We start from the raw sequence: 15,835 nt of genomic DNA on the forward strand, positions 1-15,835 counted from the left end.
CGCTCAATGAAAGAAGACATGAGTGAAGGAGACAAGTTTTGTTCCCCATGTCTACGTCTAGGTTTATTTCTTTCGGACCATATGGAATGCACACAAACTTGGAACACATACCGTACGAGGTAGTAAACTGACTTTTATGTTAAAGATGGTTTATGTAATTATGTTACTTTAATTGTTAAATAGTTTTTACGTTTCCATGAATTGGATCAAACGTAATCAAGTAAAAAAAAAAACCTATACTTATAATCCTTCCTTGTTTCATTTGATTTCCTTGCCTTTAAACCACAATATTATTTCTTTTGAGTTTCATTGATGGTGTCTCAATTGTAAATTGGGGTTTAGGGACATTATACAGATGGTTGTAAATTCCTGGAACTGACTGAGAAAAAATAAACTTATGGGCCTGGAGGAGATAGTTGTTGGGCCACTTCTTAATATATATTGGCCCACGAAAACACAATTAACTCTTCGTTTCAAATTTACAAACTAAACTTCGTGCTATCTAATACTTTTAAAACGGCACGTAATTTAGTTTTCAAAACATAGAACGACACAGGGTTATTGTCGGAGTTGCTTCTTCAGAGAGAAACATTAGAGAGGGGTGTTCATCTTCCACATCTCAAGGAGACACCCAAAAAGAAAAACCAAACCTTTGAAGAACGAAAAGGGTTATTAAAAAAGCAACAAACTTTGAGAGTAACAAAGGTAAGTTTTTATCTGTAATTCTAAGAGTTATATCATTTTGGTTTTGTATGATTTTTTTGAATTTGTGAATTTGATCCGTTGATTTAATTCTGAATTTTCTACGATTAGTTCACTGTTATGTTTTGTGAATTATAACTGTTTTATTGACTAATCACGACTTTGAATCCAATTCTATTGAAGGGCTATAAGAAAAACTGAAATTAATTTATAGAAACTTGAAAATTTTGGGGACTTTTCATGTTTTGTTAAGTAAGAAATCTTCTTTTTTAGCTAAATTAGTTTCTTCTAAATAGAAAGTTTTCGAATTTAGAAAAAGGTTGGGGTTTTTTCATTGACTCTTGTCTGTGTTACAGAAAAAGTAGTTATCATGGCGGCATTGGAGGAGCTAAAGAAGAAGCTGTCTCCATTGTTTGATGCTGAGAAGGGTTTTTCTTCATCTTCATCTTTGGATCCAAACGATTCATATTTAGTAAGATTCCTGTGATTTTCGTTGTTAAGAAGTTTTGTTATGTTTCTGGTTTGTTTACTTTTATCTTCTTTTTGTTTGTTTGTGAAGTTATCTGATGGTGGGACTGTGAATTTACTTAGTAGATCATATGGAGTTTATAATTTTAACGAGCTCGGGTTACAAAAATGTACATCTTCTCATGTGGATGAGTCTGAAAGTTCCGAGACGACGTATCAATGTGCTTCTCACGAAATGCGGGTTTTTGGAGCTATAGGAAGCGGAGCTAGCAGCGTTGTTCAACGAGCTATTCATATCCCTAATCATAGAATTTTAGCGTTGAAGAAGATTAATATCTTTGAAAGGGTAATGTTAATCTCTTTTGCTAGTTTAAAGAGAAAAATGTGACTCCATTTAGTATGTGTTTTTGAATATGTACTGATTTTGGTGAGCAGGAGAAAAGGCAGCAATTGCTTACAGAGATACGGACATTGTGTGAAGCTCCTTGTCATGAAGGACTTGTGGATTTTCACGGAGCGTTTTATAGTCCAGACTCGGGACAAATCAGCATAGCTCTTGAATATATGAATGGAGGATCTCTTGCTGATATTTTAAAAGTAACAAAGAAGATACCTGAGCCGGTTCTTTCATCATTGTTCCACAAACTTTTGCAAGTAAAGATACTTAACTCTCTCTATAATGTGCAACATATATATGCGTTATGTTTTAAGTGTATATAAATTCATTCTTAGTGATGTGATTTCATTTTAAGGGATTGAGCTACTTGCATGGAGTGAGACATCTTGTTCATAGAGACATTAAACCTGCTAATTTGCTTATAAATCTCAAAGGGGAACCGAAGATAACCGATTTTGGCATAAGTGCTGGCCTTGAGAATTCAATGGCTATGGTTAGTGATTGTATCTCAGTCTTTCACTCCTTATTAATCCAGTAATCCTTTTTTGATGAGTTTTTAACTTGTATTATCTGAAAATGATGGTTGCAAAGTGTGCTACTTTTGTTGGAACTGTCACCTACATGTCACCAGAGAGGATAAGGAATGACAGTTATTCTTATCCAGCTGATATATGGAGCCTTGGTCTCGCTCTTTTTGAATGCGGCACTGGAGAGTTTCCGTATATAGCTAATGAAGGGCCTGTTAATCTTATGTTGCAGGTTAATCAACTTGTCCCCAAATCCTTTCTTCCGATATATTATTTATATTTACACTAATTACTGTTATGTGAATGAAGATATTGGATGATCCTTCACCAACACCACCAAAACAAGAATTCTCACCAGAGTTCTGTTCCTTCATTGATGCTTGCCTCCAGAAGGATCCAGATGCTCGACCAACAGCTGACCAGGTTGGTAAAACTGAAATGTCATACATTTACCAGTCTAGTACTTTACTGAAATAAGTCATTTTTAGAGCAAATTGTGGTTAAAAGTTTGGTGCTTCTCTTAGTATTCGTCTGTTTGTTAGAAGTTCGATGCATTTCTTTGTATTTATTTGTTTTAATACAAGTCTGGTTAAGAATTGGATTCTTTCTGTTGAATTTATTAGATAATTCCTATAAAGCTTTGCTTTGATTCAAGTCTGATGGTGTTTCCTCTGCTACTTGAACAGCTCTTGTCACACCCTTTTATTACAAAACACGAGAAGGAAAGAGTAGATTTGGCGACTTTTGTTCAAAGCATCTTTGATCCAACTCAGAGATTGAAAGATTTAGCTGATGTAAGTATATGATGATCTTATCAGACTTTTCTTAGTTCGAAAATACCAAATTAAAGTTAACATTAATGATCTTATTGGATTTTTGTTCAGATGCTCACCATACATTATTACTCCCTCTTTGATGGATTTGATGATCTTTGGCACCACGCAAAATCGCTCTACACTGAAACTTCAGTTTTCAGTTTCTCTGGGAAACATAACACAGGATCAACTGAAATCTTCTCAGCATTATCAGACATTCGTAACACATTAACAGGAGATTTACCGAGTGAGAAACTTGTTCATGTCGTTGAGAAGCTTCATTGCAAACCTTGCGGCAGTGGTGGAGTCATAATTCGTGCTGTTGGATCGTTTATTGTTGGAAATCAGTTTCTGATCTGTGGTGATGGAGTCCAAGCAGAAGGGCTTCCGAGTTTCAAAGATCTTGGCTTCGATGTCGCAAGTAGACGTGTTGGCCGATTTCAAGAACAGTTTGTTGTTGAATCTGGTGATCTTATTGGAAAGTATTTTCTTGCTAAGCAAGAGCTTTATATTACAAACTTAGATTAGATAAACACACATGAGAAAACGTTTGTTCTCTACTGTACTATAATGTAACTATGAACTTGTTTAATTACTAACATATGTAATTGTATTTGTTTAAGGTTCATAAAAAGTGCCGGAGAGAATTAGCCAATGATCAGGTAAAAACAAATAACCAAACCAATTTATTGAACATGTGAAAAACCCCACAAACAAATCTGTAATATTCACATATTACAAACCAATAAAAAAAATAACAAACCAATAAAAAACCTTTTATAGACACTGATTGTGTTTTTCTTGTTTCTTCACTTATGTAGGTGATGAAGGCTTTGTTGTGTGAGAAGATTTGCCAGTGAGTACTTTCTTGACCTTAGAAATTGAATGCTTTACCTTTGAACCAACACCAGAGAGAATGCCGTGAGATTTCTTATGAGTCTTGACAATGCTTACTGTATCTTTAGCTTCAACCATCACTATTGAATCTGGACTTGTTTTATCATCTTTATGTTCATGATCTTCATCATCATTCTCATCTTCCTCTGTTTTAGGCTCTTTTTGGATGTGGTCAGATAGTGATTTCCTTGCCGGTTCTTTCAATGTTGGTTCAGTTTCTTTTACTACTGAAAACAAATCTTTGGTGTTCTCAGATTCTTCATCTTTTTTCTGTAGTTCTTCTTCAATCTTTGAATTCTCCAGGCTTGGAACTTCATTGGTTATTTCCCTTTTCTGTTGGTTTGGAACTTCATATTCTGGCTGCAAAAAATGAAAATAAGCTTTTGTTTTCAGGACTTGTGACTTTGAAAGAATTTGTGTCCATTACTTATGGAAAAAGCAGGATAATGATACCAAACCAAAGTATATTGTACCTCTGGTTTGTCTTGTGTTTTGCTGACGGAAGACAAGCTTTCAATATCCCGAATTTCGGGTTGTGTTTTGTCTATCGCATCATCAGTTTCCTTCACATTGTTGAAACTTTCTTGATTTATTTCCTTCTGCAAAAACATGGTTTCTATGATTTAGATATTAAACGAGTATGAAAACAAAAGAAACACTGAATAATGTTCAGGTTCATACCTCTTCTTCTCTGATCTCTTCCTTGACAATATTTGTTTGCTTACCCTCCTCTTGCTCTATCTCTTTTGCAGCTTCGTGATCAATATTTTCAGATGTGTTGTTCTTCTGCGTTGCCAATATCACATTAAAAATTTCGGTCAGCAACAAATGATAATTAGTAAAACCACAGCATCTAAGTTAACGAAATCACCTATGTTTCTTTGCTTTAAATATTACCTCTTCTACGGAAACTTCATGTTTGATTGCATCTTCCATCTCTGCCTTGACATGTTCAACCTCTCTCTTCTCCTCTATTGAGCTAGTTTCTTCCTTTTGTGCTGCAACTGAATCATGGCCATCACCTTTTATTTCATCATCAGGAACTTGCACTTTAACATATGTACCAATATCTTCTTGGACATCGGTGAGATCATTCAACTTGTGTTCTTGTTCTGATATCTCTTTCTCTATTGCAGCAGCCTCAAAATCTTCCTTGGGCTGATCTTGCACTTGCACGTTCGTAATCAAAGCATCAACAGTTTCCTCTTTTTTATCTTCTTGTGCCTTGTTGAATTCAAATGATGTTTCTTCCACCTGATTGGGAGATTGATGAGACTGAATGAGTTCACTTAGATTCTGTACTGGAAGATCTCGGTCAGCAAAGTTCGTCACTGCTTCCGTGTTACTGTTCTCTTGAATATCATCTAGTACTTTTGAGGATGGAACCTTAAGTTCCTCGCCTATTGCTTCTTTAGGGACAGTTTCATCAGCACTAACCTCGTCGCTCTGATCCTTTGGTGCTTGTTCTGTTGGAAAATCCCTATCATCATTGCTCTTTATATCATCAACAGGGTCTTCATGCTCAGCTTCACTAGCTTTCTTGATGACTCCCACTGGATCTGAAATTTGCTTCTCTGATGCAACTACCTCATTCATCTCTTCTTCATTCTCCAGTGCATTGTGAGGTACTTCCTCTTTTTCCCCATCCCGCGAAACAAAATCATTACCAACTTCAAGCTCACGCGCATCTTTGTTATCCTTTTTCACTTCTGATGAAACAATTTCCTGTTCCTCATCATCCTTCTTTTTGTCTTTGATATCAACAATTTGATCTTCTTCTTTAACAGTTTCATGAGTCTCGTCCTTCTGCTCCTTCTTAGATGTTTCAAAATCTTTGAGATGCTCTACTTGGAGACTTATCTTCTCTGATGTTGAACCATTGAAATCTTGTTGTGGCTCACGTTCTTCTTGCTTTTCATCAGAAATCACATGCTCTTGCTCCTCAGCAGACAATGGAGAAGATGAAATCAGAATTTCCTCTCTAGGTAACACTTGTGCAATCTCCCTAGTTTCCTCTTGTACCTTTACCTCTTCTTTATGTTCCTCTTGCAAATTGATTTCTTCTATTGGAAGAGATTTCCCTGCAAGACCGCTTTCTTCCTTGATTTTTTCAGCTTCTCCACTTTTATCTCCGTGTAATCTTTTTGCTTCTAAGATATCAGAAACAAAATCTTTTTCATTTGATTCAACCACATCATCACCTTTCTTTTCTTCTTGATCTGCAGGCTCTTTTATCATGCTTACTTCCGATGATGCAGAATCATTGATTGCTCTCTCAGTCTCCAATGTAGTTTGGAGTTGTGTCAAGATTCCAACAACTGGAAGAGTTGAGTAAGTCTCATCTCCATGCTCTGCCTCCTCTGTAGGATAATCATTTTCTAACCCAGCCACTTCAACATCCGTTTTCTTTGTACTTTCATCCTCAACCTGATCATCTGATTTTTCTGCTCCTTCGGCTTGTGATTCTTTTGGTTTTGTTTCTCCTACCTTCTCTTCTGTTTCTGCAGAAACATGTCGTTCCTCTTGTGTGTTAGCTGCATAATCGCCTTCTTGTGGAGTCACTGGTTCGTCTTCCCCAGAAGCAAGCATGGAAACTGGAGCTTCAATGAATGATTCTTTTGGAACGGTTTCCGTAGAAAAGATATCTTCAGCTTGTACCTTGTGTGTTTCCTTTGTTTCTTCTTCAAGAATTTCCTCAACTTGCTTTGGAGTTTGGTCATCCTTATCTGAAACTAAGGATGGAGTCTGATCTGCTTGTGAAGTTCCAATTGGAAGAGTCTGATCAATAGTAGTTTCTGTTGCTTTGGCAGTCTCAGGAATTTCTTGGCTCTTCTCGTCCTTTGTCTCCTCTAACTTTGGAGCTTCATGGTTCACAAACTCTTCTTCATGGTCCAAAGCCACTGTTCTCTCTGTTTCATTAATTTCTTCATTTCCTTTCTTTGCCTCTGCAATCAGAGTCTCACTATCATTCTCCTCCAAGATTATTGGTGCGGTTGGAGTCTCGACATGTGCATCCCTTATTTCATCTTCATGCTCTTTTGGTTTTGTTTCTCCTACACTCTCTTCTGTTTCCACAGAAATAGATCGTTCCTCTTGTATGTCATTTGTTTCTCTAACGTCATCTGCACAATTATCTTCTTGAAGAGCCACTTTATCATCTTCCCTAGAAGCCAACATGGAAACTAGAGCTTCATCAGATGATTCTCTTGGAATAATTTCGGTAGGGAGGATTTCTCCAGCCTGTAACTTGTGTTCTTCCTTTGTTTCTGACACTAACTGAGAGGACAGAGTATTATCTGCATCGGATGTTTCAACTGGAAGATTCCGTTCACTCGTAGCTTCTACATCGTGTGCTTCCTTTGGTTCTTCCTCATGAATCTCCTCAACCTTCTTAGGACTCTGGTCATCTTGTTCTGACACTAATTCAGATGATAGAGTATTATCTGTATGTGATGTTTCGATGGGAAGAGTCTGATCACTAGTAGCTTCAATTTCTTCGATGGTCTCAGAAATTTCTTGGCTCTTGTCTTCTTTTGACTCCTCTGGCTTTGGAACTTCAAGTGTCCCAGACTCTTCTTGTTGCATGCATACATCTTCTGATGTCTTTGAAGTCTGAGTTTCATTATCATTTTTCTCTGATAACATTGGCGAGGTTGAAGAATCGACATGTTCATCCGGTTTATCATCTTCAGCTTCACTTGATTTTGTTTCTCCTTTTTCTGTTGAAGTAACTTTTTCCTGCTCATCCAATGGCAATGCAACTGATGGAATATGAATTTCATCGACATCCTCTTTCTGATCAACGGATGGAAGACTCAGATGTGTTGTTTCAGCAATGTCAAGACCTCTCTCCCTCATATCTCCTATTGGTTCTGCATCCTTCACTTTTTCATCGTCTGTCTTCTCGGAAACAGTCTCATGTTCTTTCTCCTCGGAAGATGATGGCAATGAGCTATGCGCTTCAACTATTTCACCTGTTTCAAAACTTTTCTGGATCTTGTCTGCTACTTGTTCTTCCCCAATCTTTTCGGCTTCAACAACGGTCTCATATTCTGGTCCCTCTGAAAGTGATGCAGACGAAACTTGTATAACTTCATTAGATATTTCTTCAACAGGACTCTGCTGGTCATTAGAAACTTCTTCCTTCGTTGGTTCATGCTTGTCTACTTGCTCTTCCTGCAACTTTGTTTCGTTTTCTTGCTCATTTGCCAGGCATAATTCTTCTTGCTGGGGTTGTTCTCCGAGCTCCCTACTTTCTAGTACTGAAACTGCCTCATCTTTTGTGTCTAATCCATAAGAACCTTCCTCTCGACCTTCTTGATGCAATGTTACTTCTTCTTTTGGTTTATCTTCGATCTTCTCATCTATGGTTTTGCTTGTTTCCTCTTCAGAAGGAGTATCAAGAGATTGCTTCACCACTGATTCTACATCCAGAAGAGTTTGGTTGTGTGTGGTCTCATCTAATCCAGCACCTTCAACAACAGATGGAATTTCTTCAAATTTATCTCCGTTTTCTGTCTTCGAGACTAGAGATATATCAGGTTCATTTTCTTGATACTTCTCTGATTCTCCAGATTGTACATCAAGCATATTCACATCCTTCTCCTCACTGCTTTCGCCTTGAACAGTCTCCTTAGATTTTACCTCAACAGATTCTTCGCTTCCCTGGCTTTCATCTTTTATCTCTGAGCTACAAGGTTCGGTATGTTCACCAAATTCCTCTGCTTGAGCATCGGAAGTTCCCACCTGTTGATTGAAAGAATCAATATTTTTGATGCAGAGAATCAAAAGACTTTATAGGCAGAACCAACATAGTCAAAACTTGTAAATTTTAAGCTTTTCATAGTGTTCATTGTGTCTTAGTTCTAACCATATCATCAATTCCACACACATAAAGTGCCAACGCAAGATAAAATCAATATCTATGGAGATCATATCTTTACCTCATTAGAAAAAATGACAGTCTTTACTGTTTCTGCTTCTTTTTGTTCTTTGTCCACTTTCAGGTCCAGACTGGTTTCACTATGCATTGCCTCTGGTTCACTAATATTGGTCTCCAAAGTCTTTAAGATCGCAGCTTCTTCGACTGTTGAAGTATCTACCGCCTCAGCTTTAAGGGTCTCACATTGTGGTATGTCTCTCTCCAATACATGTTCATGTTCCTCTGTATCCTTTGAGCTTTGATCTACCTCTTCCTTAAGTTCTAGTGAGGTTTCAGATTCAATGTCCTCTCCTTGAATTGTTGGTGTTTCGATTACCGTAGGACCTTCTTGCACCTGCTCAGAAAAAAGATTAATCAGTGTTAATAAAGTTTTCTTAGTAATATTTTTCTCAGATTTGAGGAATTAAGACAAACCTTTTCTATTTTTTCGGTTATGTCCGCTTCCCTTTCTGTGTCTACAGTCACTTCACGTGAGATTTGCTCTGCATCATCTAAGTTTTGTGTTGCTTCTACTGGTTCTGCATTTTTCTCCTGATGATTATCTCCTTTCAAGCTTTCAGATTCATGAGCTGTAGTTTCTTCATTATTAACGATCTTAGCGTCTTGGACAACTGTCTTTACAGTCTCTAGTTCCTCTTTCTCTATCGCATCCAACCTCGGTTCTGCATCTGTCTTCATCTCTGCCTCTTCTTCTTCTTTTCTCACTTCAAGAAGAACACTTTTTGTAGTTTCCACATCATCTAGTGATTCACCATTTGTTGCAGTTTCTTCTTCTGCAGCTTCTACGCTATGCAACGCATACGTTTCATTCACAATGTTCTCACTGTTCGTCGATATTTCCTTTTCTTGTTCCTCTTTGGAGCATGCCTCTTTGACTTGTTCCTCTGGCTGATTCTGATTGATAGAGCATATTTCAGTCAAAGAAGGTCCAATATCTCTTGCCTGCTCCACTCTAGTCTCATGAATTTTTGTTGCATCGTCCTCATTTTTTATTTGGAGCATCGGTACTTCCTCCTTCGCTTTTTCGTCTACTATTTCCTCAGCAACAGTCACATGATCTTGCTCCTCAGAAGAAAATAGCAATGAACTAGGAGATTCAACTGTTTGCACAGTCTCAAGACTTTTTTGGATCTTCTCTGCTGCTTGTTCTTCTTCATTCTCTTTTATGTTTTCAATATTTTCGGCTTCAACAACAGTCTCACCTTCCAGTTCCTTTGAAGGTGATGCAGATAAAACTTCTATGACTTCATCAGATTTAACTTCTTCATTTGTTGGTTCATGCTTCTCTAACTTTGTTTCCTTTTCTTGCTCATTTGGTTGGGATGATTCTTCTTGCAGAGGAGTCAGATCAGTCACACTCCTTTCTTCCTGGGCTATTTCTCCAAGCTCAATACTGTCTGTTTTTTCTTCGATTTTCTCATCAACGGTTTTGCTTGATTCCTCTAATACTTCAGAAGGAGACTCAAGTGTTGGCTTCTGCAGAGGAGTCGGATCAATCACACTCCTTTCTTCCTGAGGTTGTTCTTCAAGTTCAATACTCTCAGGTACTGAAACTGTCTCTTCTTTTGTCTCTAATCCATAGGAACCGTCCACTTGACCTTCTTGATAGAGTGTTACTTCTTCTTCTGGTTTTTCTTCGATTTTCTCATCTACGGTTTTGCTTGTTTCCTCAGATACTTCAGAGGGAGACTCAAGTTTTGGCTTCTGCATCTGCTCCACTGATTTAACATCCAGAAGAGAAACCGGCTTTGCAACTAGAATTTCCTCTGTTTCATTGGTTATGTTTTGATCAATTTGCTCTGCCTCTGCCCCATTAGAGTCTAAGCCTATCGGTTCCTCCATAATTTGAGTACCATCAACTTGATCTACATTTATCTTCTCATCATTCAGCTCCTCTTTATCTACATTTAACACAAGATCTGATGGACTTTTTTCAGATTTCTCATAGCTTCCTGTATTGGAGACTAGAACTGTCTCGGGTTCGTTGCCTTGATACTTCTCTGATTCTGTAGATGGAACTTTAAGTACATCATGCTTGTCCTCAGTGTTTTCGTCTTGAACAGTCTCCTGAGATTTGACCTCAACAGATTCTTCTTTTCCATGGCTCTCATCTTTAATCTCCGAGCTACAAGGTTCCGTATGTTCACCAAATTGTTCTTCTTGAACAGCAGAAGATCTTACCTGTTGATTGAAAAAGAAATACAACAGAATCAGAATCTTGTAAAGTTAAACTTGAGCTAGCTCCACAGTTACAAAACTAGTTTTAGACTTAACCATTGTAATATACTCATGCATGCCATTCATTATTAACTTCAAAATTTGCAGGTTTTTATTACTTAATATCATCATCAGTATCACACACACACAAAGAAGCACAAAAATGAGAGAAACAATATCTATGCAGATCGTATCCTTACCTCATCAGACGAAAAGACGGTCTTGAATGTCTCTGCTTCCTCTGTTTCTTTATCCTCTTTCAGGTCCAGACTTGGTTGTGTGTCTTCTTTTGTCTCAACAGCCTCAGATTCTATGGTCTCACACTGTTGTACGTCTCTCTCTAATACATGTTCATGTTCCTCTGTCTCATTTGAGATATGATCTACCTCTTCCTTAGGTTCTAGTGAAGCTTTTGATTCACTAGGACGTTCTTGAATCTGCACAGTGAAGGATAAATAGTATTAATAAAGTTTCCTGAAAAATGCTTTACTAGGGAATGGGATCTTTAGCTTTAAAGAATTAAGAAAAAACCTCTTCTGTTTTTGGGGCTATGTCCTCTTCCTTTGCTCTGTCTACAGTCACTTCACGTGAGATTTGCTCTGTACCATCTGAGTTTTTGACTGCTTCCACTGGTTCTGCATTCTCCTTCAAGCTTTCAGATTCATGGACTGAAGTTTCTTCATTATTAACAATCTCAGGCTCTTCTATAACTATCTTTACGTTCTCTGTTTCCGCTTTCTCTATCGCATTCAGACTCGGTTCTTCATCTATTTTTATCTCTTCCTTGTCTTCTTCTTTTTCTGCTTCAAGAAGAACTCTTTCTGTAGTTTCAATTTCATGTACTGATTCACCATCTACTGCGGTTTCTATTTCTGGACCTGTCTCCTTAGCTTTGACCTCAATAGATTCGTCTCTTCCATGTCTATCATCTTTGATCTCCGAGCTACAAGGTTCGGTATGTTCACCAAATACTTCTGCTTGAACATCAGAAGATCTCACCTGTTGATTGAAAGGAACAAGGTTCAAGGAATGCAAAAATTTAAAAACGGGCACATGAGGTGAAAGAATTTTCCATTATCAGAATCAGAAACTTGTAAAGCAAACTTGAGTTAACTCTATATGACAAAAGTAGTTTTGGCCTAAATCATTAACTAGTAATTTCAAGATTTCAGGTTTTCATCTATATCTTAGTTTTATCTTCATCATGACAAAGAATCAACACATGAGAAAATCAAAACATCTGGAGATTGTATCCTTACCTCATCAGATGAAATGATGGTCTTTACCGTCTCTGAATCTTCTTGCTCTTTATCGTCTTTCAGATCTTTACTCGGTTCTGTGTTTTCCTTTGTCTCTTGACCGTCTTCTTCTCCACCTATGGCACTATGTGCCTCTGATTCATTAATATTGGTCTTCAAGATCTCAGCTTCTTGGACTGAAAAAGTCTCTGCAGTCTTAGCTTCCGTTACAAGTGTCTCACTTTGTGGTACTGGTACGTCTCTCACTAACACATGTTCTTGTTCCTCAGTATCCTTTGTGATTTTATCCATCTCTTCCTCATGGTCTAATGAAGCCTTTGATTCAATGTCCTCTCCTTGTATTGTCGGTGATTCCATTACACTAGGACTTTCTTGCACCTGCAAAGTAAAGAATCAAATTGTGTCAACAAGGTAGTCTGAAACATGTTTTGCTCAAATATAATCTTTAGCTTCGAGAAACTAAGACAAGACCTCTTCTATGTTTTGGATTATGTCCTCTTCCTTTTCTTTGTCTACAGTCACTTCACGTGAGCTTTGCTCTGCTGCGTCTGAGTTTTTGGTTGCTTCTACCGATTCTGCATACTCCTCTTGATGATTATCTTCCTTCAAGATTTTAGATTCATGAGCTGTAGTTTCTTCAGTATTCACGATCTTAGCATCTTCTACAACTGTCTTATAAAACGGTTCTGCTTCTCTTTTTATAGTTTCAACATCATGTAGTGGTTCACCATCTGTCGCGGTTTGATCTTCTGAAACTGTTTCATTCACAGTGTTGTCACCGTTCCTCGAGATTTCTTCTACTGAAACCGTTGCATTGTGCTCAGCCTCTGTTCCATTTACAGAGGTCTCAACAGTTCTTGAATCTGTTTCTTCTCTTACTTCATCAGTCTTTATCGGTATCTCTTCACATACCTGCAATAGAGTACCATTTCTTAGTTCATTTGATAGGAGCAACATAAATTGAAAAACATACCGAGTTCAAGCTCTTCTCTATATCGTATTCATCGACTTTAACAGGTGTGGTATCAGTCAATACCTTAGAGATGTTACCAATATCCTCTTCTTGTTCTAGTGAGTGTTTTGCTTCTGTTTGATCTTCTTCTATTACCGGCTTTTCGACACTAACCTGCGTAAACCAAAAAAGTCATTAAATTATACTCTCTATCTCAGTACATCTCTATTGCTTAAACTTCAAGGAACTTAAACAAATACCTCTTCTGGCTTTCCGGTAGTATCCTCTTCTTTCTTATTCTCTAAAGTCACATCACTTAAGATTATCTTCTCATCTTCTTTTTTTTCGTTGAGGCTTTGAGGTTCACGAACGACAATAGATTCTTGATCATCTTTAACGATCTTACTGTCATCTAGAACCGAGATAGTCTTTGTCGCTTCTCCATTTTCGCGTTTTAATTCTTCGGTTTCTTTATCCCCTGATCGTATAAAACAGTATTGAGTACAAATTTCCATGCTTTTAAAGAATCTGAAACATTTTGAATGTGTGGCAGTTTCTTGCTCCATTACCTGAACCATTTACAACCTCTGCAACATCTGCTTCTCCCGTAATAATATTGTTTCCACGATCGGCGCCACTTGTGATCTCATCATCAAGAACAGTACTCAGGTTTACCTTTTGTACTTCCATGGATGATTTTTCAAGTATTACTTCTGCAGGAACTCCCCCAACATCAGTCTGTATATAAGAAACATGTTAGTATCTCAAAACGTTAATTTCATCGATCCGATTCAGAGCCTTAACCCGAAAGCTTGAACCAAAACTATGATCCCAACATGTTAGTATCTCAAAACGTTAATTTCATCACTATACAGTTCAAAGTTATTTGGATTGGAACCTATCTACTGTCATATGCAAGTCTTAGACATACCAGTTATTGAAAGATATTGGATAAAAAAAGAGGTTCTAATTTACAGAATCTGTAGCTAGAGACTAGAGAGTAAAACAGATTACAGATTACAGATTCATGATATCTAGTTATCAAGATCTGTATCATAATTTTTTTTTTAAATTGTAAATCATAAGACTACAAAAAGGAAAGAAGGTAGAAACAGAAACATACTTTTTCATGTCAAAAAAAAAAAAATATAATCTCAAAGAAGGAGAGGATATACTATGTATCTATGTAGCATAATAATCAGCATCATGATCATACCTTTGTAGAGACTGGTTCTTGGATGGTGACAACTCCAGTTTCCATCTTTCATGCAGGGAAGAAATGATTTGGAGGTTTAGGGTTTGAACAGTTGTTTTCTCTGCAAGAAACCTACTGTGAGTACAAATTCTGAATCACCCAGATAATTAGAGACAGACCTGTATGATGATCACTTGGCATATAAAAAAAAGTCAGTGAGAAGACAGATAGATGATGTATAGTGACAAAACTTGGCACATTTGTTCAATTGGGTTGGCTGAGTTGGCTTTTAGATTAATCTTTTGTGGGCCTTTTGAATTGATCATTCCACATGCAATTGGTAGGATCCTCAATTTCCAGCTTTATTATTCCCTTAAAGGCAATCACCAAAATAGAACTAAATCAAAAATAATATTTCCAAACTTTTTTTTTGAATCATAGTTACTTAGCACTGTGTTTTAGGACAAAATACAAAAATAATCATTTATGGATAAAATGGCCATGAATGCTTTGCAGTTTTTAGTAGGTTTATAGTTTTAGTTTTTGGTGTAGGTTTTAGTTTTAACAAAATCTTGAATGGTGATTTGTTTAGTCATCTATTTTAATTTGTTTGTTTCTGGTTTTGTGTTTAAAAACTAAAAAAACGTTACGTATAAATGTTGGTTTGTGGAAACCCCTTGCGCTATTAGTTGACCAATGGTTCATTAATGTTTCTACACCAAAAAGTTTGGGTTTCGAGTTTCAGATATTGTGATTTATTAGCAGATTTTCGTATATGTAATAGACTAATAGTTGTCATAATTTGTAATAAATAATAAATCTAAGACGACAAAAAAAAAAAAAAAAAGTTTGTTAGAAAACCCATAAATTTTTGGTTTTTGAGAAATTTAGTTATAATAGTTTCCCCACTTATGTTAGTATTTTCATGGTTAACTAATTAATCATATATTCTTTAATTTCTTCTAAGATCATTTGGATCTAGTATAAGTATGTGCATATACAAATTCGTTTTTGTTTTTTCTACAAATTAAAAATTTGAATAGTTTAAACCATTTAAATCTATATTTATAACGAAATCTATTTTTCGTTGAGTGGAAATTAGATACATGTACCAAAAATTCTGTAAGTATGTAATATGTGGTATGTTTCTATTTTACCAAGGTTTTTTTAATTTAAAATCAAGATTTTAGCATTTAGATCGAATCGGATTAGTGACAAGATTATCGAATTTACTGATTCTGCCTTTGAATACGAAAATATTATTTTAAATAAAATCTACTAATATTAGTACATATTTGTTTTCTTAACAGTAAAGAAACAACAAAATAAATAGTTAAGAAAAAGTATAATTATCCTGTAATTAGTAGAAACGCAATCAATTCAAATTTAGACGTTTAAAGGATAAAATATTTTGTGATTGACCCGTCCGCACTTTCCATTTTTTTCACCATCAAATTCCGCAGG

General features: G+C 36.5%; 2 protein-coding genes and 1 non-coding gene across 9 annotated transcripts; 1 reads left to right on the plus strand and 2 right to left on the minus strand.

Moving 5' to 3' along the window:
* The first annotated feature begins 551 nt into the window (after positions 1 to 551).
* On the plus strand, positions 552 to 3,751 carry MKK3 (mitogen-activated protein kinase kinase 3). 6 transcript variants are annotated; one of them, NM_001344328.1, is made up of 10 exons: positions 552 to 705; positions 1,059 to 1,174; positions 1,262 to 1,516; positions 1,606 to 1,824; positions 1,923 to 2,060; positions 2,159 to 2,326; positions 2,404 to 2,517; positions 2,781 to 2,888; positions 2,979 to 3,571; positions 3,731 to 3,751. In NM_001344328.1, exons 2-9 carry the CDS (start codon positions 1,073 to 1,075, stop codon positions 3,435 to 3,437), a joined length of 1,563 nt encoding a protein of 520 aa, NP_001318713.1. In that variant the 5' UTR covers positions 552 to 705; positions 1,059 to 1,072; the 3' UTR covers positions 3,438 to 3,571; positions 3,731 to 3,751. The 6 variants fall into 6 exon arrangements, with proteins under 6 accessions (NP_001318713.1, NP_001332251.1, NP_198860.1 ...); NM_001344329.1 differs by having other exon boundaries at positions 1,059 to 1,516; NM_123408.3 differs by lacking the exon at positions 3,731 to 3,751 and having other exon boundaries at positions 556 to 705; positions 2,979 to 3,551.
* U6atac*$ lies at positions 2,338 to 2,458 on the minus strand. Its single transcript, NR_142887.1, has one exon. It is a non-coding gene; the product is annotated as an other RNA (small nuclear RNA).
* On the minus strand, positions 3,574 to 14,812 carry AT5G40450 (A-kinase anchor-like protein). 2 transcript variants are annotated; one of them, NM_001344333.1, is made up of 15 exons: positions 14,551 to 14,675; positions 14,393 to 14,492; positions 13,746 to 13,914; positions 13,437 to 13,654; positions 13,261 to 13,350; positions 12,696 to 13,136; positions 12,225 to 12,602; positions 11,497 to 11,964; positions 11,166 to 11,402; positions 9,163 to 10,929; positions 8,750 to 9,082; positions 4,704 to 8,552; positions 4,488 to 4,592; positions 4,280 to 4,405; positions 3,574 to 4,166 (listed from the first exon to the last, which is right to left on the minus strand). In NM_001344333.1, exons 2-15 carry the CDS (start codon positions 14,435 to 14,437, stop codon positions 3,723 to 3,725), a joined length of 8,670 nt encoding a protein of 2,889 aa, NP_001330812.1. In that variant the 5' UTR covers positions 14,438 to 14,492; positions 14,551 to 14,675; the 3' UTR covers positions 3,574 to 3,722. The 2 variants fall into 2 exon arrangements, with proteins under 2 accessions (NP_001330812.1, NP_198861.4); NM_123409.6 differs by having other exon boundaries at positions 14,393 to 14,812.
* Between the last annotated feature and the right edge of the window lie 1,023 nt (positions 14,813 to 15,835).

The sequence above is a fragment of the Arabidopsis thaliana genome, chromosome 5 (assembly GCF_000001735.4).
Source record: "Arabidopsis thaliana chromosome 5, partial sequence".
NCBI classification, from domain to species: Eukaryota; Viridiplantae; Streptophyta; class Magnoliopsida; order Brassicales; family Brassicaceae; genus Arabidopsis; species Arabidopsis thaliana.